General features: G+C 40.3%; 1 protein-coding gene across 5 annotated transcripts in view; it reads left to right on the forward strand.

Moving 5' to 3' along the window:
* PHACTR2 (phosphatase and actin regulator 2) overlaps positions 1 to 26,363 on the forward strand; it is a 291,523-nt gene that overhangs the window by 144,391 nt on the left and 120,769 nt on the right. The window contains exon 1 of one of the 5 annotated variants that reach the window (XM_043887980.1): positions 8,341 to 8,733. The exons of the other annotated variants lie outside the window; for them this stretch is intronic. Within the exon in view, the coding sequence (XP_043743915.1) occupies positions 8,688 to 8,733 (46 nt within the window). The 5' untranslated portion in view covers positions 8,341 to 8,687. Of the gene's footprint in view, positions 1 to 8,340; positions 8,734 to 26,363 lie in introns of those variants that run through there. 5 annotated transcript variants of the gene reach the window in all.

Here is a 26,363-nt window from a genome sequence, read left to right on the forward strand (position 1 = left end):
GCTGACTCTGTATTGGGAAGATGTGGATTTAGTTCATAAAGTTCAGAGCCTTCCCTGTAGCCATGCAATGTTCATTCTTTACTCTTGGTGGAACACACCTCTATCACAGTTCTCACTGTTATAGTCATTTACTTGTAAGACCCAACACCCACCCTCAACCATATATATATATATATATATGTATATATATATATGAACTCCAGGGTACGGTCTGGTCTTGAACAGGCATGGTCTACCTTGAACTCCAGGGTATGGTCTGTCCCTCACTTATCCTCGTATCCTATGCCCTAGAGGTGTGAGACCCATGGGAGATCCTCAGATAATTCTAGCTAAAGGACTAGGTGATTATGAGTAGAAAGGCATATAAAAGGAAATTTACCAGTGACAGAAATTGATATTGTCTTGCTATGCAGTCCATATAATATTACTAAAATCATACACTTATTCCTAGCTGTATTTTTTTTCATCCATGCTTCAAGCTGCTATAATCAAAGAAATCACATAACTGCTTATTCTTTGATTTATCATGCATGTATTGAGTGCCCTCTATGTGCCACACACTTTGTTAGGTTCTAAGGATGGACATGATAGTTAATAAAACAATGATTTGGAACGTATTTTAAGCAATTACTTTCTTTAAATTGGGCAGTAATTATTAAAGATGTCTTGAGGGAATGTTTTCTATAGATTTTGGTTAGTGGCTTAGAGATTGTTAATTTTATAGCAGTTGTCAGAGTTTTAAATGCTGTGGATAAGTATTTTGTTTTTCTCGTAAAACGAAGTGCGGCAAACTACACTCTTTCTCCGGGGGTGAGGGAAAGTTTCTGGAAAAGGAAATTCCAGCACCACCCCTCGAGGTATTTATTTTCCAGAGTAAATCTTCCAACCATCCAGCTCAGTCACTAAGTAAGCACACATGTGACACACCACGCCCTCTGCAGAGACTCACTCAGGGCAAAACAGGGTAGGTATTTTGTTAATCCTTTTAGCATGAACAAGCAGTAGAAGAAAAACTCAGGAAATAAATCATATAAAAATATGAGAACAATAGGAAAGAAAAGCCTGTCTTACAGGTTTGTTTCCTGTTCTGTCTAATACTTCTGGAATGTGGTTTTCTCTCCTATTGATGCTGAATATAACTAGAATGTCTAAAGTTGTCATTCTTTTCTTAGCCGGAGTTCTTTGTCTGTGTGTATTATTACCCTGTTAAAACTAAAATCTCTCAGAATTGTCCAAACAAAAGTCATAGGAAGCATTTGGTGACAGTTGCTATAAAGTAACATTTTTTAAAAAGTAAACACAGGTTGCATATACAGAATTTCAACTGAAATTATAACATTCTATTTGCTTCTTAGTAGTTATGTGTTTCTAAGTAATCTGACTTTCACAAAATGTAGCCAAGTTTTGGAGTAATACAAAGTTTTTTAAAACTTGAAGATATTCTAGAAAAAAACCTACCTTAATGCTTAAAAACTTTTGCACACCAGTGTTTAGTTTCTGAGTTATATACTGTTGTTGTTTTGTTTTTTTTTTTACAGGATTACTAGAACCTCTTGTGTTAAAAATAGACTTCTAACTTTAAAAATTGCCCTTTAGCACCTCCATCAGAGAAAGGGAGAAAGGACAGTTTTCTGTTCTTTGATAAATCTCATCATGGTAGGTAGGAAGAAAATAAATGGCACTACTGATACTTTCAGATGATCTGTGAATAGCTGTTGTTTCTTCTGACCATTGTATCTAGAAAACAAACTACATTACATGCTTATTCATGTTCAACTCATTGTGACCTCATGGACTATAGCCCTCCAGGCTCCTCTGTCCATGGGATTCTCCAGGCAAAAATACTGGAGTGGGTTGCCATTTCCTCCTCCAGGGGATCTTCCCAACCCAGGGATCCAACCCGTGTCTCTGACATCTCTGGCATTGGCAGGCAGATTCTTTACCACTGAACCACCTTACTAAGTTTTAATTACTAAATTTCATTTCCTTCCCACTAGAAGAAGGTTTTCTGTGTCTATAATTCCCATTACTCAGGCAAAGGTCGGTCATTCACTAGATCTTCATGGCCAAGTTCAGGAATGCTGTGTTGTGCTCAGTCGTGTCCGACTCTTTGCGACCCCTGTGGACCGTGGCCCGCCAGGCTCCTCTGTCCATGGGATTCTCCAGGCAAGAACACTGGAGTGGGTTGCCATTTCCTTTTCCAAGTTCAGGAATAAGTGTAACCAGTTAAGAGAGCTTCACCTACTTGTACATGGCCACCACCAACCACTATGCTTCCTCAACCACCACTGCTCTGATCAACTATCTCATCTTCTGAGCTCTGCCTAACCCTTTCCCCAGCCCTGCCCCCCTGCCCATCTGCTGGTATCTCACAGTGGGGTCCTAGCAGACATCATCTGGGAGAGAAGACATCTAGGATGAGCTCTCATGGCATGTGTGCTTTGAGGGTAGATCTCACTCTTTCTCCTACTCCAAGCTGGATTTGGCCACTAGAAAAGCCTGTCAGTGACCTAAGTTACAGTATTTGGTAATAATGACTGTACTTATTGTAAACTGTCTCTCTGGCCACCAAATTGTATGTTTACAATTTGGACTTTGACCTAATAGGAAAGGACTTTTCCACAAACAGATTGCTAAAGTTTATGTCCGCTTTTAACTTTTATCTAATGTAATGAGTGACTTCCACCGAGGAAAAGTGCAAGTGTCACTCGGGTACCCCAGATGGATGAACTTAATAACCCATACATTGGAAAAGTCCTTGAAATCTGTGCTATAGGGGAGAATGCTTGAAAACCTCAAGAAGAGCAACCTCTGTCAAAAGGCAAACAAGTTTCAGGGAGAAAATTCTCTGTAATCCACCCAATTTAATTTCTTTCCGAAAGTAAAGAAAAAGAAATCACAGAAGATCCTTCAGGGGTTAAAAAATATTTAGACTGTATTGTAGAAAAAATCAGTAGATGCTGTCAATCTATATTTTTAGGAAGGTTTAACATACACTGTTCCACACAGTCAGTCATGATATAATTTGATGACCGCATACTATAAAAGATGAAATGGTGCTATGCTGAAGACAGCTCATATAGGCCAGTTGTTATATTTCCAGAAATCTGGCAAACAAGGTGATATACTCTTGCAAGCCAGCTGACCACTCATTGAATTGGTCATCCTGCTGCTGCTGCTACTAAGTCACTTCAGTCGTGTCTGACTCTGTGTGACCCTATAGATGGCAGCCCAGTAGGCTCCCCCATCCCTGGGATTCTCCAGGCAAGAACACTGGAGTGGGTTGCCATTTCCTTCTCCAATGCATGAAAGTGAAAGTGAAGTTGCTCTGACGTGTCCAACTCTTAGCGACCCCATGGACCGCAGCCCACCAGGCTCCTCCGTCCATGGGATTTTCCAGGCAAGAGTACTGGAGTGGGGTGCCATTGCCTTCTCCGTGGTCATCATAGGAGTATTTATGTCATAGAAAAACAGTAAACCAATTCTTGAGCATTTACCAGGATGTCACTGGATAAGAGACTGGTTTAGAAATATAGATTGAAGAGCAGGACCAATGGGATAAAAGCTGAAGATTTATGAACAGATAGTTTCCTCTGAGGTAGATGTCGGCACTAATTTTCTTTAGCACTTTTATAAATTCTCTGGAAAGAGGTAACACACAGAGAAATGTCCATTTTTTTTTTTTCAGATGACATTAAACATTTGCAGAGTTAAACTATAAATTCAAGGAAATAACACCTAGAGCTCTTAGTAAAATTGCGAGTTGGCTCAATAATAGCAGATGAGCTGTAATAAAAGAAGAAAAAGGCAATTGGGGGAAGATTATCTTAACATACTCTTGTTAGATGATAGATTCTAACCTTTATATTTTGACCTATAAATGAAATTTAGGGATTTCTGTAGACTTCTTCTATGTTCACTAATATAATCTGTTAGCTGTGATAAAAAGGATGTTAAAACACCCTGCCTCATCGGAAGCACTGGAAACAAAATAAACTGTCCCACCCTTATAAAGAAATCTTAATGCACACTTCCTGCAGTTTTGGTTGACATGCTTCAAGGATAATGTAATGGAACTGGAAAAATTTCAGAGGAAAGTGTGTAACCCGATCGAGGGATTATAAGAATCCCAGATGAGGCTAAGATTATATTAACTAGCAAATCATGAAAGGTTTTGAATAAAGTAAATATAGATGGATTTAGCAAATCCTGAAAGACCAGAGCTATAGTGTACCCCTTTGATGTTTGAAATACAAATTTGCAGAAGAACTAAAAGGAAACACATTATTGTTTCTCAAGGAGGAGTAATGATAGCAAAAAACATTGTACCTCAGTTTGGCTTTTGTCAATTTCAAAGAAAATCGTTATATTTACATATAATGTAAATGTACCAAACAGACAGAGCCAACTCATTGGAAAAGACCCTGATGCTGGGAAAGATTGAAGGCAAAGGAGACAGGGGTGGCAGATGATGAAATGGTTAGATAGCATCACTGACTCGATGGACATGAATCTGAGATAGTGAAGGACAGGGGAGCCCGGCGCGCTGCAGTCTATGGTGTCACAAAGAATCAGACACAACTTAGTGACCAAACAACATCAACATATTCTAATATGCAAAATTTCCTGTATATTGCCTCTGATCAGTGACCTCCCCTAACAGTTAGGCTCTATCGATAGAAAAAGGAGTAAGAAGCTTCCTCTTCTCAACCTCGATTGAGAGAACACACAGTCTGCCTTTTTATGGTTGTTGTTTTAAGGCGATTTCAGGGAAGAAACAGAAGAGCCTTTATAATTGTTTTCTCTCACTGCCGAACCTTCGTGGTAGAATGTATTCCCAAAGCACAACAGTTTTCCACTTTATAAGGAAATTTAGTTGGGATTAATTTCGTTGTCCTAATTAGGACTCACAGTTTGGTTAATCCTCAAATTCATTGAAAAAAAAAAAAAAATTCAGGGTTTCTTTATGGCACTGATCCGCCAGCTCTGCAGAGGCAGTTCGGATGGACCGAGGTCTCTGAGGCTTTGGTGACCCTTCTTAAGCATTCCCACGGCTCCTCTCCTGGCTCTGCTCCCAGCCGGCTACCACTGCAGCCCCCCTCACCTGCCCTTGGGCTTGGGGAGGAGGCAGCACCTCTAGGCTAGGTGTTTTTGCTCAGGAAAGATGTCAGGCTTCCTGGGGGCATCAGGCTTTGAGCTCCACCAGGGTCCGGCCGGCCTGGCACCGGGCCTTACCCAGAGATGTGCCTCGTTCGGTGCCTCTCTGTAAGGGCTGTGTTTGTGTTAATCGTTCAGTTCTGTCCGACTCTTTGTGACCCCACGGACTGAAACCCACCAGGCTCCTCTGTCCGTGGGATTCTCCAGGCAAGAATACTGGAGTGGGTTGCATTCCCTTCTCCAGGGGATCTTTCCAACCCGGGGATCGGACCCGAGTCTCCAGCATTACAGGCAGATTCTTTACCTTCCGCGCCACCAAGGAAGCCCCGGAAGGACTAGGGAACAATTTTGTCATTGTGCTAACTTTACCTAGTTAACTCACTTGAGAAACTAACCATTTCTTACTTTGTCTAGAATGATGAATGTGTAGCAGAGTGAACCATAGTGCTCCCAAAGTGCCTTTTTTTTCCCTCTGATATAAATATGTTTATAAGGACCTGGTCCAGTGATTCTTGGATGTGTTTGCTGCATCGAGATGTTAGAGACGGTGTTTGTATCCAGTGGGGATACAGTCTGAAAATGGGTCCCCCTCTGTGAAGATGGGAAAGGAGCTCAAAGTGGAGATCGGAGCAGTGGGGTTAAGCCAAACCCCTGAAGTGACCCTTTCCTCGTCACCCTACTTCTCTGAGGTTCTTAGGAGGGTGTTTTTCCAAGCCCAGTGCTCCAAGCCTGGTCTCATCTGAGTCTCTGGCAGGTTCACATGTGAACCACATTAGACCCCAGTGACCTGAAGACTCTGTGTAATTGTTTCCTGTGTACATGTGAATACATAAATGCCAACATTTTAAATAACTTGAAAATGTCTTTGTAGCCATTCAGTAGAAATATCAGGGTTTCTTAAGAGTGAATTAGGAAAAAGGAAGTAGATAATTGATCATACTATTCTAGGGAAAGAGTTTTCCTCACAATAGAGGGTGGGGTATTTGGGTATGAAAAAAATAGGGCAATTTATTTTAAATAATGAAACAGACAAGCAAACATCTTTCAAAAAACAAAACTAGGCTCTATGTGATCTTAATAATACAAACTTTAGGGAAAAAATTGCATGTGTAAAGCATTAATAATTTATTATTTTATAAAATATACTGTACAGATTTATTTTGAAAAAAATTTTATTGGCATATAGTTGATTTACAAAGTTGTGTTAGTTTCTGTTGAACAGCAAAGTGAATCAGTTATACACATCCATATATCCATTCTTTTTAAGATTCTTTTCCCATATAGGTCATTACAGAATATTAAGAAGAGTTCCCTGTGCTATACAGTAGTTTCTTCTTAGTTATCTATTTTATATATGGTAGTGTATATATGTCAGTCCCAATATCCCAATTTATCTTTCTCTTTCCCACTCCCTCTCCCCTCCTCCCAGCAGTAATTTTTTTTGATTCCACATATAATCGATATCATATTTGTCTTTCTCTGACTTACTTCACTCAGTATGACAATCTCTAACTCCTCCATGTTGCTGCAAATGGCATTATTTTGCTGTTTATTATGGCTGAACAATATTCTATTATATATATCTGCCACATCTTCTTTATGCATGTCTCTCTTAATGGACATTGAGATTACTTCCATGTCTTGGCTACTGTAAATAGTGCTGCAGTGAATATTAGGGTGCATGGATCATTTCAAATTATGGTTTTCTCTGGATATATGCCCAGGAGTGGATTGCAGGATCATATGGTAGCTCTATTTTTAGTTTTTTAAGGAACCTCCATCCTGTTCTCCATAGTGACTATACCAATTTACATTCCGCCATCAACAGTGTAGGACAGTTCTCTTTTCGCCATGCCCTCTCCAGCACTTGTTGTTTGTAAATTTTTTAATGATGGCCTATCTGACCTGTGTGAGGTGATATTAATCTTACTGTAGTTTTGATTTGCATTTCTCTAATAATTATATACTATATAGATTTTTAATAGTTCAGAGTTGACAGCCTGGGATAACCTAAAATGTGAAAGCTGTGGCAAGTGACCTAAATATAGTTTTTAATAAAATACACTTTTAATGGAAGGGGAGGGATAAATTGGGAGATAGGGATTGACACATACACACTACTGTATATAAACGAGATAACCAATGGGGACCTACTGCATAGCACAGGGACCTGTACTCAATACTCTATAACGACCTACGTGGGAAAAGAGTATGTGTGTATGTATAACTGATTGACTTTGCCGTACAGCAGAAACTCACACATTGTAAATCAACTATACTTCAATAAACATCAGTTAAAAATTAAAATATACACTTTTTTTGGAATCCCCTCCTGGTCCAGTAGTTAGGGCTTGGCACTCTCACTGCGGGGGGGGGGGGGTGGGGGTGGGGGTCCAAGATTTTATCTGTAGTAGAGGAGCTAAAATCCCATAAGCCTGGCAGCCCAGCTCCTTCAAAAACAAATACACTTCAAAAACTTTTTAATGAAATACATAGGTTCATAAAAATGTACAAATCATAATATATGGTTCAATGAATTTCCATAAAGTGAATCACATTTCTGTAACCACCACCCTAATGCCGTATCTATCTCTACCTAGCGATCTATAGATGGAGATAGACATGGCATGGAGTTCTTATCAAATACCAAGAGTATTTCCTTGTATTCATTTTTTTAAGAAGTTAGAGGTTCAGATTTAATTACAGTAGGATTGAGTTTAACTTTTATGGAACTTTAGCTTCTAAAATAAATTACTGTGGTCTTCACCTTTTAAACACACAGTTTCATAGTCTCACAGTGATTCTTTTGAATATAGGAAAGGTGAGCATCGCAGAGTTTAGATGGTAGAGAGCAAAGTGTATCCTTTGTTGATCTGACACATAGACCCATCATTCAGATTTACTGTTCAACCTGATTGAGGCCACTAATACTGCAAAATTCTATTTTTTAAAAGGAAGATTTTTAAAACGAGGGAAAAAATGCACACGTAACAGCAAACAATGAGAGGAAGGAACTAACTTTCTAGAAACAAATTTTCTTAAATTAAGTACCGTGACTAAGTACTTTAATTCCTTTTCTTCCAGCCCTAAAGGATCATTTGCCAGTGAACCTTTTAAGTTTAATGGGGAGTCGCCCGAACTCTCTGCTCTTGGGGCGTTGCGGGGGGGGTTGCGGGGCTCACAGCCCCCGCAGGCGCGGCCGGACCAGCCCGAGCCTCTCCCCTCCCCACTTCCTCGCCCCCCTCATTCCGCCGCCCCCGTCGCCCACTCCCCCTCTCTCCTCCCCCGTGACCCTTGACCCCAGCTAATCTGCATAGAGGAATGACAGGCATCCGCTGGGCAGGATCCGCCGCGCCGGCTGCGGCCGGCCGGACTGGGAGACCCGCGAAGGGGGAGAAGGTGAGGGGACTCGGCGGGCCGCTCCGCACCGACTGGGAAATGAACGCTTGGAACTCTGTCTGCGAGCGGACCCATGATCCAAGGACCGAAAGAGCCGCGTGATCGCCAGAGCTGGCCCTGCGACCCGAGACATGGGCCAGACCTCGGTCTCCACGCTGTCCCCGCAGCCCAGCAGCGGTGAGTCCGGGGCGCGCGCGATGCGCTCCCGCCGCGCGGGCGCGGGACCCGCTCGGGGCAGCGGGGGCGGCCGAGGGCTCCGCGGCGAGCCGGGCTCTGGCCGCACCGGCCGAGTCCCTCCGAGAAACCCGAGAGGTAGCGCTCCCCCAAACTCTTTGTCGTGGAAAAGTGGAATGCCTTTTGGGATCCAGCCGATTTTACCTTAAAGGCACAGGCTCCATTTTCTGTCGGAGATGCCTCGCTTTCGGGTCGGTCTGAATCACTTCTGAGCCTGAAATTTACGAGGAACGCCATATGCGTATTGCTTTGTTTTTAAAACGCGAAACTTAAAGAGCAAGATAAACGCGCCAACAGGTTTCTCTGTATTTACACTTGGCTTCTGAGCAGACTAGAACTGAATTCTTTCAAGCTTGTCAACTGATTTATGGTTTGTTTTTTCGGAGTAGAGTGCTGATTGCCCTCTTATCCAGGCAGAATGTTGAATACTTAGTAACAGAAAAAAAGCTTAATTGTTTTAAATGATACTTTTTTATTAGACAGGCTATAAAATTAGGGGAAACTGTTCATGAACTCAGTTATCGAGTTTTATGGAAACGTGTGTAATGTTTCTGAGCTCTATTGCCCCGTTTGAAGTATCATTTTTTCATTTTCTTAAAAAAAAAAAAAAGGAAGGAAGGTACGTATGTCTGGCGTTTCTCCAGTAGTGTAGGGACAAACAAGCTTTTGATGGGGATACTTGTGCTTGGACAATGAGACAAGTTTAAAAGGTACTATTTTGACATTTTTTTTCCCATCAAGAATTAAAAAAAAAAAAAATCCTTGGAGCGTTTAAGTTATTTCTTGAGATATTTGATGCACTTTGCAAATTGAGTAAACATCAACAGGATCTTGCTGAAAGGAAATGACAGGGCACAGATGAAGTTTTTTTGTTTGTTTGATTCTTGTTTTTAATCAGTTCCAGGATGTCTCTTAACTCGATAGGATTCTACCATTCCAGCTTCACCCCACTTGGGTTTGTTTAGATTGCAGAACTTCACTCTCTGAAATATAATAAGATTTTGCCTCAGGAGAACCAACCCCTCTGCAAAGGAAAGAAATCAGAGTCCAGAAGAAATCACACCTTCCCTTACTGTTCATGACAAGGTTGTACAGTGCAGCTGAACAGAAGAGACTTCATATTGATAGTGTTTGGGGGGGTTTTGGAGGGGAGTGTTGATTAGGATCTTAATCTTAATATAAACTATTTTGTGCAATTAAGACTTACTCTCATTTGTCTTACTTTAAAGCCGAGTGACTTATTTCAAGAAAAAGTTATATATTTAAATTTCTGCACTGGCAAAACATAGGATTAGATGAGTACCCTGGTACAATAGATATAAAGTACTGCTCTGAATTTAGTTTTTTAGCCACACAGTATTGTTAGGGTTAATATGTAAAAAAGTGAATTTTGCTTTAATAAAAATCAAGGAATGTTACATAAATGATGTTAAGATGCAGAGTAGAATCCTAAAATGCAACCTCTTGGGTTGTGTGAGTGCTCAGTTCTGTTATAGTCTGCGACCCCATGGACGGTAGCCCACCAGGCTCCTCTGTCCATGGGCTTTTCCGGGCAAGAATACTGGAGTGGGTTGCCATTTCCTTCTCCAGGGAATCTTCCCGACCCAGGGATTGAACCTATATCTCTTGTGTCTCCTGCATTGGCAGATGGATTCTTTACTACCGTGCCCCCTGGGAAGCCCTCCTAACTCTTACCCAGTACAGCAAAAAACACCCAGATTGCTATAATTCCTAATACACTGATTAATCATGTCAAGGGATTGGGCAGTTTATTAAGACAAAAAGTAACTTAAAAAATTATGCTTGACCATAAAAGATATTTCAAAGAAATATCTCATGGAATGGTGTTATAATTAAATAATAGGTTCTCTGTTTAGTTGATTAAAAGCATGTATATATTGAAGTGACCAGTCCAGACATCGTGAGTAGAGGGTTTCTTGGTTTTGTTTGGTTGGTTTAGGGCTGGTGGTTGCTGTGATTGAAGTTTTTTAATGGTTAAAAGCAGGCCGATTTTCTCATGATACCCGCTTAGGTCCTCTAAGTGTATTATTATCACTCCATTTCCCTGAAGTTTTGCCATCAGATTCCAAATGAAAATGAAAAAAGCAACAGAAACAGAACATGTGGTTGCCATATCTAAGTTTTGTGTTCACGTTGGTGTTCTTCTCTGAGTCTGAAAACACCAAACCCTCTACTCTTCCAAGCATCACGTTGACTCTTTGTTAGCTGTTTGCCACTGGTTTCACAAGTGGTGTGAAGATACTTGTTCGTGTCATCTCAGTTATGTACTAGGTGTTTCAGTCTAGAGTGGCTGCTAGGGGTTACAGTGGTGAAGATAATTACCATGTTAAATGCTTAACAGAATCTGAGTCTAAGGAGTCAATAGTAGCACAGAGTCCAATCGTTTACAGCTGTTGCTCGACATGGTCTTTCGTAAAAATCAGCTCTGTGGGCGACAGGTTAGCTTGCTTCTCATTTTCCATTTCTGGCCCTTTTGAGCCCTTCAGTTTAGGATCGCATCTATTTCTCTGGATTCTAAGAAGACCAGTGATAATGAATTATTGCTGAAAACATGCAATTAGAGTCACTATTTCTATTTTTTAAAACAGCTTTATTGACATATAATTAGCATACCGTTTTTCAGTATTTTCACAGTGTTCTGCAACCAGCAGTCCCTATTCCCATCCTTCTCAACCCTCCATTCCTAGACCTAATTAACCACGAATCCACTTTCTGTCTCTGTAGGAAGAATATATGTAAGCGGGATCATACAACACAACATGCCTTTCGTGACTGGCTTCTTTCACTTAGCATGATGTTTTCAAGGGTCTGCCGTGTGTAGCGTGTATCAGCGCTTCATTTGCTTTGTATTGCCTAATGATATTCCACTGTATTATCCATCCATCCGTTGGTCATTTCGGTTATTAATATTTTTACTTCTTGTCTCTGAATGGTACTGCCATGAACTTCAGGTAAAAGTTTTTCTTGAATATATTTTCATTTCTCTTGGGTAACAGCAGTATTTCTAGGAGTGGAATTGCTGGGTCATATGTTAATTCTACATTTATGTTATGTTTTAAGGAGCTACTTGTTTTGCAGAGTGGCTGTACCATTTTCCATTGCCTCCAGCTGTGTATGAAGGTTCCAGTTTCTCTGTGTCCTCATCAACATTTGTTATTATATTTTGATTATGGCTATCCAATAAGTATGAAATGTATTTCATTGTGATTATGATTTGCATTTCCCTGATTACTAATGACTTTGTGCATCTTTTCATGTGCTTATTGGCCATTTGTATATCCTCTTTGGAGAAATGTCTATTCAGATCTTTTGCCTAATTTTAATTAGCAGTTTGACTTCCTATTATTGCGTTATAAGAGTTCTTTGTATACTGGATACAAACCCCTTATCAGATAATATGATTTGCAGATTTTCTCCCCTTCTCAGAGTTGTCTTTTCACTTTTCTGATCCTATGATTTGCAACCGAAATTTTTTATTTTGTCCCGTTTATCTATTTTGTTGTTGTTTGCATTTTTGGTTTCCTTACTCAGAAACCATAGCCTAACCAACAACAAGATTCACACATATGTTTTCTTTGAAAAGTTTTGTAATTTTAGCTCATACATTTAGGTCCGTGATACATTTTAAGTTAGTTTTTATGTGTAGTATGATAGAGATTGTGTTGAACTTGTAGATTAATTTCAGTGATATTGTTCTCTTAACAATGAAGTGTCTCAACCCATAAAGGCAAGGAATAGAAATGGACAGTGTCTTTCCATTTAATTCAGATCTTTGATTTTTTTCCCCACAATGTTTTATTAGTTTTCAGTGTATTAAGTCTTATCATTCCTTTGTTGAATTTATTGCTTATCAGTATTTTTATCACTTTGTGCTATTAAAATAGCTACTAAAATTTCATTTAAAAATGAAATTGCATTCTTATTTCATTTTCAGAATGTTGCTTGCCAGTGATAGAATATGTTTTTATATATTGGTTTATATATTGATTTTTATATATTGATCTTGTCTCCTGTAAATTTGCTAAACTCAGTTTTTTAGTCCTAATAGTTCTTTAGTGGATCCTTTAGCATTGCTATATACAAGATCATATTATACACAAGATATATATATACAAGGTCATGTGCAAACAGAGATACTTTTACTTCATCTTTTCCATCTGAATGTCTTTTCTTTTCCTTGTCTAATTGCCATCACTTTTTATACAGTATAATGTTGAGGAGAAGAGGCAAGAGTGAATATTCTTGTCTTGTTCCTCATCTAGGGAGGAAAGCAATCAGTCTTTCCACATTAAGTGTCATGTTAGCTGTGGGTTTTTCTTAGATGCCCTTTATCAAGAAGTTCCCTTCCAGTCTTAGTTTTGAGCATCTTTATCATGCAAATGTTAGATTTTGTCAGAGGCTTTTTCTTTGCCCTGATTGAGATGATCATAAGGGTTTTGTCCTTCATTCTATTAATATGGCATATAACATTAATTTCAGATGTTAAACCAACTTTGTATTCCCGGGATATAAAGTCTACTTGGATATGATATATAATCCCATTTATATGTTGCTGGTTTTGATTTCCTATTATTTTATTGAGAATTAGATTTATTATTTCTGAGCACAGGCTAAACAAGTGTGTCCCCAAATAGTGTGGCTTCCGTACCCTCTAACCTCATGCCTTAGAAGAGTTGAGACGCCTCGTATTCTCATTGCCAAGTACAGGGCATAATAGATTGGATATAAAAGAAGTTTGTTGAGCATATGAATAAGTCAACAAATATTCTCAGTGCAGTCTGACTACTTTAAGCCAATGATTATGTGAATGAGAGTTTTGTATTATTTTTATTCTTTTTAACTTCAAAAATTGCATGCTACTTTGGCTCTGTTGTCAGAAGGATGGTATCTGAGCCTAGTAACTATTTCTTTCGGTCTTCAGCCCCACCCCATGCTCATTGTGAAACAGATCAGCTCTTGGGTGTTTTTGCATTATCCCTTGAGTTGAAAGGGCAGGCCGAACCTCTTTTCTCATTTTTAGGAGATGAGAGAACAAATGAATAAACTATATAAGTTCACACCTAGGCCATGGTAGAACCTGTATCTCTCTCTGCTTCTGTAGTTTGATCAGAGACTTATTTTTGTCCTGCCAAGGATGTTTATCCATTTCCTTGCAAAGCCCATATTAGAAGAAATCATAAAACAAAAATTGATTGTTTTTCTTAATGAAAATAACATGCATAAAGTTCAGAAGTCAAACTGTACAAGACAGTTCAGACAGGGTAAAAGTGAATTTTACTCCTTTCTAGGCCCCTCCGTCCCTTTAAAATTATAACTAAGCATGAACAACTTTTCTTCACTCCAGACAGTTTCCCTTCATGTATGTATCTTTAGCAAAATACCAGCAAGAATAGTATGCTTCCTGCTCTAGAGGCTGTTTTTTCATGCAATATAACTGGAAAATATTTCATGTTAATGCTTTTAATCTATATTGTGATATGTGGATATATCATAATTTCCTTTAAAAAGAACTCTATTGTGTTTTTATATTTTGTTTGTGTTTTTATATTGTTTCTAGGTAGTTTTGTGTGTGTTATTATGAACAACGTTGAAATGATCTTCCTAATCCAAACTTCTTGCACTCCATGTACCAGTAAAATCATAGTGATGAAATTGCTGGGTTAAAAGATTTATATGTTTTATTTTGACAGACTTTGCCAAATTACTCCCTAAGAGCTGTATCAGTATATTTTCTCACTAGAGGAGATTTCCTTTTTCTGCCCTCTCACCAGCACTGCGTATCAGGATCTCTCTTGAAGCACCTGGTCCTTTGTGAGAAATAGAAGTCGCTCCCTCTGGGTGAGGCAGAACTGCAGGCATATGGTTTAACTAGCAGTTCTGTAGCAGGGCTTCAGCCCCAACTCACTCTCTTGTCTGGTTGGCTCTGCACAGTGAACATTCTTGCACAATTGTTGTTTAGTTGCTAAATCGTGTCTGACTCTTTGTGACCCCACGGACCATAGCTCACCAGGCTCCTCTGTCCATGGGATTTTCCAAACAAGAATACTGCAGTGGGTTGCCATTCCTTTCTCCAGAGCGTCTTCACAACCCAGGGATAGAGCTTGCATCGCAGGTAGATTCTTTACCGACTGAGCCACCCATATAGGACCACCATATTGTGCATAATTAACTTCAAAAAAATCCTTGTAAATCTATATGTAAAAAGGTAGTATCTCATTTTGATTATAAGTGAAGTAGGATGTTTGTATTTCTTTTTCTTTGAACTGCTTCTTTATAGCCTTTCCTTATTTTATATTTTCTTTTCTCAAAGGTTTATATGTCAAGATTAGTCTATAGCTGTCATATATTGTGAATATTTTTCTGTGTTTTTCTTACCTCTTATGTTTGTTTGATTTTTTTAAATATTAAAACTTCAAAATTTTATAGAGTCATACCTATCCTTTTCTTTCTTAACTGAAGTTATTAAGAAACATGTTTTCCTTTGCTGTTTTTCTCATATTTGACATTTAATCTCTGTAATTTATTCTCATTTAAAGTGAATAATTTAATAATATTAAATCCTTAAACTGCCTGACAAAAAAGTCATCAGCAAATTGAAAAAGGAAATCATAAAGTTGACAAAAAATGTGCATTATATATAGAAAACAATGATTAATATTTTAATGTAGTAAGACCTCTTAAAAATCTGAGAGAAAAAGAAATCAGTAAGAAAAAAGTAAACACTCAAATAGAAAACTGAGTAGAGAACATGAACAAAAATTTTTCAAAGTATCTATTGGCCATAATTGTGAATTCACTATGAGTCAGGAATTATTCCAAGTGCTTTACTTAAATTAACTTTTTAAGCCTCACAACATCCATATAGAGTAACTACCATTAATATCTGCACTTAAATTTTTAATAGTACATTTTATCTAACCCAATATATCTAATTATTATCATTCACCATGTAATCCAAATAAAGATATTAGTGAGATATTTTGCATTCTTTTTCATGTTAAGTCTTTACAGACCTGTGTGCATTTTATACTTCTAACACATCTCAATTTGTATTAGCCTCATTTCAAAGCTCAGTAATACCACTCATACTATCGTAATAGAGCGCATCTAAATGGTTCAAGGAAGGCCTTAGGCAGAATTAGAAGATGCCAGCGCTTTGTCCTCAATGCTCCTCTTCTCTCCTCCGTTGAGACACCTTCCTGCTTCCCTTCTCACCCCATGCCCTTGCCCTTCACACGGTGACTCTGGGAAAACGAGAGCATAGGGCATGGAAATTCGTTGTGATTCAAACAGCCCTGGATATAAACCCGAAGTGCCGTTTACTAGACCTTGTAACATAACTTAATTTGAGCTTCAAATTCTTCATCAGGATATACCTCGCTACTCTTCATAGAGTTTCATAAAGTTTAAGTGCAGTGATACCCGTAAAGGCATTTAACACAGTACTTGGCACTGTAAAAGCACTATGAAGAAGCTACTGTTAGTTTTGCTTTTAAACCATATCTGCCAGAAGGCAGTGTCTATTATTAAAAAAAAAAAAAGGATCGCTTTTAGAATTTCGGGCACCAGTCACAAGCTTTAGAGGGTATTCTTTGAGAGGAGGAGAATAAATCAGGGATGTAAACAGATAGTGGGGGAAAGTATGTTACAACAAGGTGTCCTGTGAGATTGGTGAAACTTCTAGACTCTTCTCTCCTCCTGATACTATAAAAGGAAAATTAGGTCTTAAATCATATTTCATATGTTCATTCAACATAACAGTTATTTTCCTAGTGAAGACTTATTTTTTAGCAAAGTATGGAATAAACTATACTTCTGGTTTAGTTCTTTTTTAGCCAAGGAGCATACTGATTTTCCAAACTTGGACAAGCTGCAGTCTCACTAAATATGGCAATGAAATCAAGACAAAAGGACAGACTCATGGATAATCTATAGTTGTTTAAACCTCACAGTTTTTCCTTCAAGGTAGGCATAGCTAAATGCTGCTACATGAAAACAGCATAGTTCATACTGTGAATCACTGCTCTTTCAAAAATGAACAAAAATATACAATTACTAGCTTCCCAGAAAGTGAACACAGTGTTGGCAAATTCAATAAACTATTCGCTGTGAGTCAGAGCGTTCTTAGGTATTTCCAAGACATACGGTCTCAATTGCAAACATATTGTCCTTGGTCTTTAGCCCATGTGATTGGGCACCAAGTTATCTGACAGGGACAGGGGCAAATGAGAACTATCTGAGAAGTGCTCGGGGGCTAAACAGTCATCTGGGCAGACACTGGAATGTGTTTCTAAGTTACTTGGTGTGTTAATTTCCCAGGGCTGCTGTAACGAAGTACTTACCTACCACTAACTTGGGGGCTTAAAACAGAAGAAATGTATTGTCTTAGAATCCTGGAGGCTAGAACTCCAACCTTAGGGTTTTGGCAGGGCTACTCTCTAAATCCTGTTGGGGATCCTTCCTTCCCTCTCCCCTAGCTCTTGGTGGTTTGCTGACAATCTTTTGTGTTCGTTGGCTTGCAGCAGCCTTCATTAACACATGGTGTTCTTACGTTGTCTTCATAGCCGTCTTGTTATAAGGACACTGGTCATACTGGAATATCTACATTTTGCAGATGAGGACAGCTGAAGCATAAAGGTTAACTTGCCCACATTACTCAACCAAAGAAGAAATGCAAGTGACCATTTGATATAATAAGTAAAATTTAAGCAGTTCAATTAAAAAAAAAAAGGATGCCAGTGATCACGTGTGAATTTAGTAAAGATTAAAAGGAATGATTTCTGAGAGACATTGTCTTGTGGTAGTTGAAATTGGTACAGGATGTGAGAGTTGGACCATAAAGAAGGCTGAGCACCGAAGAACTGATGCTGTCAAACTGTGGTGTTGGAGAAGACTCTTGAGAGTCCCTTGGACTGCAGGGAGATCAAACCAGTCCATCCTAAAGGAAATCAGCGCTCAATATTCATTGGAAGGACTGTTGCTGAAACTGAAGCTCCAATATGTTGGCCACCTGATGCGAAAAGCCAACTCATTGGAAAAGACCCTGATGATGGGAAAGATTGAAGGCAGAAGTAGAAGGGGATGACAGAGGATGAGATGGTTGGATGGCATCACCGACTCAATGGACATGAGTTTGAGCAAGCTTCGAGAGATGGTGAAGGACAGGGAAACGTGGGTGTGTTGCCGTCCAAGAGATCGCAAAGAGTAGGACATGACTGATTGAACAACAACAATCAGGAGAGCAGCTTGGTATTATGTATTAAAAATCTTAAAATGTGCATATTACACTCAGACCCAGTATTTCTACTTTTAGAAGCATATTGTAAAGGAAGTAATTATTTGCTCACTGGAGCAATGTTTTTTGAAGCCCCAAATCGGAAATAACCTAATAGTCAGACAAGATAATTAATTAGTTGAGATTTGTTGTTGTCTAGTCACTAAGTCTTGTCTGACTTTTTTGCAACCCCATGGACTGTAGCCCACCAGGCCCCTCTGTCCATGAAATTTTCCAGGTAAGAATACTGGAGTGAGTTGCCATTTCCTTCTCCAGGTGATCTTCCTGACCCAGGGTTCGAACCCATGGCTCCTGCAATGGCAGACAGCTTCTTTACTGCTGAGCCACCAGGGGATCCCAACTGAGATATAGTCATGTAATAAAACTGGCCAGTTAAAAAATGATGTAAAAATATTTTTGTAAAGCGGTTTTCATAATGAATAGTGTACGAATGTGAAAAAGCAGTTATTTGAAGTTATATAATTCTATTTTTAAAATATGTGCATGGAGGAAAATCTGCATAGGCAGAGAAAGAAGAAATTCATTTATGAAAAGTATGATAGTCATGGCTTTCCTCTGCTTTGGACATGATCAAGGCCAGAGTTTCTGTGCACAGCATCCACCTAGACCTCCTCTGGAATTAAAGCCATAGCTGACCTGCAGGTGTATCAGTTTTTCTCTAGCTGTCATGGACTCTGACTCAGCTTTAAGTTCAATGACTGTTTTTCAACCAGTTTTTACTATTTCCTGTGAATTCAATGATGAAAACAAAAATATAGGTCCTACTATAGCCTATAGTAACGGAGAAGGCAATAGCAACCCACTCCAGTACTCTTGCCTGGGAAATCCCATGGGCGGAGGAGCCTGGTAGGCTGTAGTCCATGGGGTCACAGAGTCGGATATGACTGAGTGACTTCACTTTCACTTTTCACTTTCATGACTGGAGAAGGAAGTGGCAACCCACTCCAGTGTTCTTGCCTGGAGAATCCCAGGGATGGGGGAGCCTGGTGGGCTGCCATCTATGGGGTTGCAGAGTCGGACATGACTGAAGCGACTTAGCAGCAGCAACATAGCGGGTAAACCTACTTTTTTAGGTTTGATTTTTTTTCTTAGTCTATTTGTTCATAATGCAAAATGTTAATCTGTTGGAGAAAAAGAAAATGAACACAAATTTGAACCTTATTACTTCTCTTTGGTCTGTTGCTTATCAGGTCTGGCCAGTGAGTAATATCCTAACTGGTTTTTTTTGTTGTTGTTGGGTTGCTCAGTTGTGCCTGACTCTTTGCAACCCCACAGAATGCTGCATGCCAGGCTTCCCCATCCTTCGCTACTATTTCCCAGAGTTTGTGCAGACACATGTCCATCGAGTCGGTGATGCCATCCAACCATCTCATCATCTGTTGACCCCTTCGCCTGCTGCCCTCAATCTTTCCCAGCATCAGGGTCTTTTCCAATGAGTTGGCACTTCCCATTAGGTGACGAAAGTATTGGAGCTTCAGCCTCAGAATCAGTCCTTCCAATGAATATTCAGGGTTCAGTTCCTGTAGGATTGACTGGTTTGATCCCTTTGCTGTCCGGGGGACTCTCAAGAGTCTTCTCCAGCACCACAATTCTATGGCATCAGTTCTTTGGCGCTCAGCTTTCTTTATGATCCAACCCTCACATCCGTACATGACTACTTGAAAAAACCATAGCTTTGACTCTGTGCACCTTTGTCGGCAAAATGATGTCTCTGCTTTTTAGTATGCTGTCTAGGTTTGTCATAACCTTTATTCCAAGGATCAAGCATCTTTTAATTTCATGGCTGCAGTCACTGTCAACAGTGATGTTTTTTAACATAAATTTGTTTTATCTTCAGCTGTCTGAAAAGATAACAACTGATGGGCGAGTCAGACTTCATCCTTTGCTTACTTAATGCAGGAGGGAAGGAGATAAGAAACTTGAATTGTTGATCCTTTAATTAAGCCTGTTTAATTTACATAGAGGAAAGGTTCCAACATATTTTCTTGTCCTAGGGACTTTAATGTAACTGACTGTGAGTTTCTATTGTTGGAAATAAAGAGTCATACTTAGTGAAGACTCAACTTATAGAAAAGTGATGTTGAGATGGAAATAGTCTTAAGAAAAGAAACACTTCTTGGTTGCCCCACCCCACCCCCATCTGAAGCAGGGGAACCAAAACTGAAATAGCTTTTGTTTCCCAGAAGGGAATGGGCAGATAATATGACTTCAGAGTTGGATCTGACCATTATCATTTATGTTTGTAAATTAACTCCTTCATTTATCTCCATTTCAGGGGACTGGATGTGTTTATTTGTGTAAGTCTTCTGTCAGATATAACGCTGGAAGCCTTAATAGTAGGACAGTTTTGATATATTCCTACAAACCAACTCATTTTGTGAGGGGATAGTGAGGAGAAAGAGTGGCACCTTCATCTAACAAGCAGTTCCTGGAACTGGAGTAATTATGTGTAAGTTACTGGGCTAAACTTTGGGGGAAAGATTCAAAGATAAATCAGGCACAGACCTTGCCTATAGGGTCCGAACCAAGGAGACATTTAGTGAAGATGTGCAAAAATGGGGCTGAAAGGGAAAGGGACCCCAGAAAACTGTGGAGACAGATCTGGGAGGCTAAAAAATACAGAAGAGGAACAAGAATTCAAACTGAGCTGGAGAGGGCGGGAAGACAAGAATGCAAGATGTGGAGGGGTGAGAATCATGGAAGGCTTTTTATTAAGTGAGAGAGATGATGAGAGCTTTTCTTTAAAGGGATGAATCTGCCTGCTGCTTGCAGTACTGATTTCATGGGGGTAGACTGAAGACAGGAAGCAAGAGGTAGAGTTCGAAAATCTAACAAGTTGGAATGAACACATGACCTGGCGGGGGAGGTGCCTGGGTGATGCCCAAGTTTATATCAGCAACTCTGCCCTTTCTTCATGCTCCAGGCTCAGATAGACAACTGCTTATTTCTCAGATTTGCTTGAATCCTTAATGTGCATCTCACAAGTATTAAGTCTAAGTGGAAAACTTGATTTTGCCCTCCCAGCTGGTTCTTCCCTTGACTTTCTACATTTCAGCAAAATAACCTCTTAACCACTCACTCATGGTAGCCAGAAATCTAGGATTCATCCTTAGGTTTTTCCCTTTCCTCTTTGCATTCATCCATGAGAATGTCCTGCCCATTCTTCTCTGAGAGTAAATCTCAAAGTCTACTCACTTCTCTCTGTTGCTCTGTCTACTGACACCGTCCAAGCCACCATCTCTCTCTACAGTCCATCCATTGCATGCCTAACCACAGAAGGTTTGCACTTGTATCCTGCTTATGTTCTGAACCTTCTGCAATTCATTTCCCACACAACAGCTAAAGTAATTTTTTAAAAGCATAAATCATGTCACTTCTATACACAAGACTTTCCTATGACTTGCTGTTGCATTTAGAATGAAATCTGGATTTCACCCTGGCATCCTCAAAGCCATACATGATTCCATGTGATCCCTGATTTCCTCCCATCTCTCTGACTTTCCTGGTGGCTCAGTTGGTAAAGAATCTGCCTGCAGTGCAGGAGACCTCTTGCAATGCAGGAGACCCAAGTTTGATCCCTGGGTCGGGAAGATCCCGTGGAGAAGGAAATGACACTCCAGTGTTCTTGCCTGGGAAATCCCATGGACAGAGGAGCCTGGTGGGCTACAGTCCATGGGGTCTCAAGAGTCAGACACAATTTAATGACCACCAACTCTTGACTTCTTCTCCACCACTTTGCCCCTCACCATCAACCCCAACAATTTCAGTTCCATTTCCCGTCATCTCACAAGCATGGCTCACTCTTACCCATGACTTTGGCAGTTGCTTCCTATACGTCCAGGAGATCTGAGACACTCTGCCTCTGGCTCTTTCCAAAGCTGGCTTCTTGTTTCAGCTCCTGTATCACCCTCTTCACAGGGACCTCTCCTGCCCACCTTTCAGTCACATTTCTCTGCTCTGTCATTGCACTTATCACTCAGATTATCTTGTTTGTGTGTGTGTTTTTTCTTTGCCTCCCTTCACTAGAACCTAAGCTCCAAGAACGAAGGACTTACCTGTGTTGTTTACCAGCATGTCTTCTTCCTGTGAACATGAGCATGTTAGTCACTCAGTCATGTCCGACTCTTTGCAGCCCCATGGACTATAGCCCGCCAGGCTCCTCTGTCCATTGGATTCTCCAGGCAAGAATACTGAAGTGGGTTGTCATGCCCTTCTCAGGGGATCTTCCCGACCAGGGATCAAACGCTGGTCTCTTACGTTGCAGGCAGATTCTTCAACGTCTGAGCCACCAAGGAAGACCCTTCTTATTCTTAGATGGGTCTGGACACAAAAAGCTGCTGAATAAACATAGCTCTATTTGACCATCCTGTATATTAGTAGAGTTATAGGCCATGATTGGAAAGTTAAGTGGCATCCAAGAAATGTAGAGTCATTTAAACTGATTTAGTATTTGCCTCCAATCTCTATAAATACTGTGTTTACCATGTTAATTATTGGCTGTTCAGCTTGACACATTCCTCTCTCAAACTCTGTCTCACCCCTGCCCCCACCCCAGTCATGCATTTCCCATCCTTTGATGATGTTCTCATCTTCCCAACATTTTTCTATTGTCCTTTAGATTAGATCAGTATCACTTATAACTACGTAAAAGCTGATGACAGCTAAGCCTTGAGGTAAACCGTAGTTCCTTTTTCCTTCCTGCATAGCTTTTGCTTTCCCTACTCATGCTTTGGCTGAGGATCCTGTATTCCCATCCCCAGACCTTCCCCCAGTTACATAGGTCTCTTCTCAGTGTGGCCCAGCAATTTCGTTATTCTTTGAAGTTCTTCTTTGAGCAGGTTATCTGAGGTCTTTGTTCCAATTTGGGCCCTATTTCCTCTAAATAGGAAATAGGCTGTTGCCCTGGGCTCTCTCTTCACATCATTCTGGGGATTTCTACTGTTCCCCTCTTCTGTTGGATCTCCAGGTAGCTAGAGCCATGTCTGACTTTGTCTTCGCATCTATTTCCTTATTTTGGCAGAGCACGCAGATAGCTTCACGAGAAAAGCTCTTGGGGATTTTCTTTCTTTCTTTTATTTTTAAAAATTTATTTCTTTTATGTTTGGCCTCACCGTCTTTGTTGCTGTGTGCTAGCTTTCTCTAGTTGCAGTGAGCAGGGGCTCCTCTCTGGTTGTGGTGTGTGGGCTTCTCATTGCAGTGGCCTCCCTTGTTGCAGAGCATGGGCTCTAGGGCGAGTGGGCTTCAGTAATTATGGCACACAGGCTTAGTTATCCCACGCATGTGCCATCTTTCCCCAACCAGGAATCGAACCCATGCCCCCTGCATCGGCAGGTGGACTCCCAACCACTGGACCACCAGGGAAGTCCCCTCTCCCTTTTTTAATTGTTACTTGGTTGCACTGGGTCTTCCTTGCTGCACTCAGCACCTCGGCTTTCTCTAGTTGCAGTGAGCAGGGTCTGCTCTTTGTTGTGGTGTGTGGGCTTCTCATTGTGGTAGCTTCTCTTGTTGCAGAGCACAGGCTCCAGATGCACGGGCTTCAGGAGCTGCAGCACCCAGGCGCCATAGTTGTGGCTTTAGTTGCTCTGCAGCTTGTGGAATCTTCCTGGACCAGGAACCAAACCTGTGTCCCCTGCATTGGCAGGTGGATTCCTATCCACTGTACCTGTACCACCAAGGAAGTCCTCTTCCCCACCCCACCCCCACCTTGTATTAGTACCTGTTTTTCTGCCTTCTTACTTAGTTGATTGCTTGGGTGGGTCATAAAGCTAGCAAAAGCAAACTTACTGTATATGTGCAAACACCCATTGCCACTTGTAATCCATCATGATTAACTTTTTCTCTTTTTGTAGAAGACTATAGTTTGTTTTTTTTAGAAGTTTAGCAGATTTTTAAAGACTCTTGGATGACTGTCCCACAAGAACTCAACTTTGACCTGCTTTTGTTATCAGAATCTAAAAAACGTTTTATGAAAGTTTATAAGTTTTATAGCTGAACAGACTTATGAAAATATGTTTGAATAGTGAAAGTGTTATTTGCTGAATCATGTCTGACTCTGCAACCCCATGTAATGTAGCCCACCAGACTCCTCTGTCCATTGAATTTGCCAGGCAAGAATATTGGAGTGGAAAAAAAAAAAAAAAGAATATTGGAGTGGGTTGCCATTCCGTCTCCAGGGGATCTTCCCAGCCCAGGAATTGAACCCGAATCTCCTTCATTGCAGAAAGATTCCTTACCCTCTGAGCAGCTGGAGTTTATTTTGATAATAATCTGCTACCATTTTTAAAAAAGATATACGTTTAAGGTCTGTTTAGAATAACTGTAGTTTTCCTGTATTATAACTGTAGTTTTCCTGTATTTTGTGCATTTTAAGGATGTGAGATACTGGTCCAAATAGAACCAGAATTGTAACTAGGGTGTTAGAATTAAAGGTTAGTATTTCATGAACTTTGTCCAATTGTGAGAGTCACCTACATGCTTGCTAAAATTACTCAATTTGGGGCTCCATATTCTAGAAGAGCAAAATCAGAATCTTTTGAAGAGGGGTCTTGGAATCTGGTTTTTCAGCAAGTGTTCCAGAAGATTCTTGTGAGAAAGCTCCTTTGGAGATTAGTAATGTTCAGAGGGTGGCTTCAGATCAAAATTTCTTTGCCAGCAATGTGTATCTTGTCTTGACTTGAGGTGGAAATTACAAAGCGTCCAGTTAAAAAACACTGATGTTCTGTACTGAGTGGCTTGATGGATTTGCTCATTAACATGTCCTGTTCAGAAGCAAGTATTCCCATTTCCAAGTACAATTTTGGTGAAATCTCATTGCCAGAAAATCTTATGTACATTTTATTAATATTATTAGCTGCAAAATAATTCATTTCCCACAGTAGTCAGGTTTGAGCTAAATGTAGTTACACTGGAAGGGAAAGAGGCTTCAGAAGGTCAGTTACTATTTAAGGGAAAGTCACAGAATTTCAACTCTGTTGCCTTTTCAGGAAGACCTCTATGAACTTCATTGGAGGTAGCTGTGGTCTAATTACTGAAGGAGGAACCAAAGTCAAAGAACAGGGCACTGGATGAAAACAGGTGTTTAATAATGAGTGGGAGGAATTGTAAGAAAGATTTGACTGAAACATATTTCTGAAAAGAAGGCTGAGCCCTTCAGAGATGTGGGCAGCAAATTCTGAAAACTCCAAAAGGAAGCAATCGTTTATTTAAAAATTCTTTTCATATGTTCCCTTTTGGAAACGTTTAGCTTTTTATTTTTGCCTCTGTACTTCAGGGGTCTTTCCTGTCAACGGTGGGCCTATTTGCAGTACCTTGCCCATTGTGAAGTAAATTCTAGTCAGTTCTCTTAAAAGCTTTTTCTAAAGAGTCTCTCAGCCTCTCCGAGGAAGGCCTCCGTTGACTGCCTGAGGTGTTCTGAGGCAGGCCTGCTGAGTTGGCCTTGGACCTTCCTTCTAGAATAAAAATGCTTCTGACCAGAGCTGGGTAGCCGCCACAGGGCTGAGAAGGGGCAATGTGACGGGACAATTCGGGATTGCTGTTGCCGATTCCATCTATTTTTGTGTTTTTCAAAATTTCCTCTACATCTGTAAAGTTTACTTGTGCTGACGTGCCAGGCTGTCTGTGGAGGAGCCGGCTGGGGATGGAAACTTGGAAGAAGGAGTTAACGGAGCTCACGTCGAATGTTCCTGTGGGCCAGACTGAGCTGAGCCTCATTTTCCTAACGTCTTCTAAAACGGAATTGTATACATATGTGCGCGACTGGTGTTCTGTCTCTTGGAAAGTACTTGGCTGCCAGTTTTTGGAAAGAAAACATGAAAAGGATAAAATCGAACTGGAGATTTGGAAAAGAATCTAGAACTGTGCACTTTTAGAAAACCGACCCCCTCTTGAGTCATCCAACCACAGAATATCAGAACACTTTATACCTCATTTTCCAAACGATGATGTTTTAATTTACAAAGCCACCATCCAGTCGGCACAGCAGAAGTCTTTAACGAAGCTTTCTTTCCCCCTCTTTTCAGTGGGGAGAGGTAGAGGTGAAGTTGAAAGCCATGTGACGTTTTCATCGCTTTCCATGTGTTCCTGGGATTTTTCAGGCAGGAATACTGGAGTGGGTTGCCATTTCCTCCTTCAGGGGATTTTCCCACCCCAGGGATCGAACCTGCGTCTCCTGCATCTCCTGCATTGCAGGTGGATTCTTTACTGCTGAACTATCGGGGAAGCCCATGAATAAATAGCTTTACAGACAATAGTAAATGTC

The sequence above is a fragment of the Cervus elaphus genome, chromosome 26, assembly GCF_910594005.1.
Source record: "Cervus elaphus chromosome 26, mCerEla1.1, whole genome shotgun sequence".
In the NCBI taxonomy this organism is placed as follows: domain Eukaryota; kingdom Metazoa; phylum Chordata; class Mammalia; order Artiodactyla; family Cervidae; genus Cervus; species Cervus elaphus.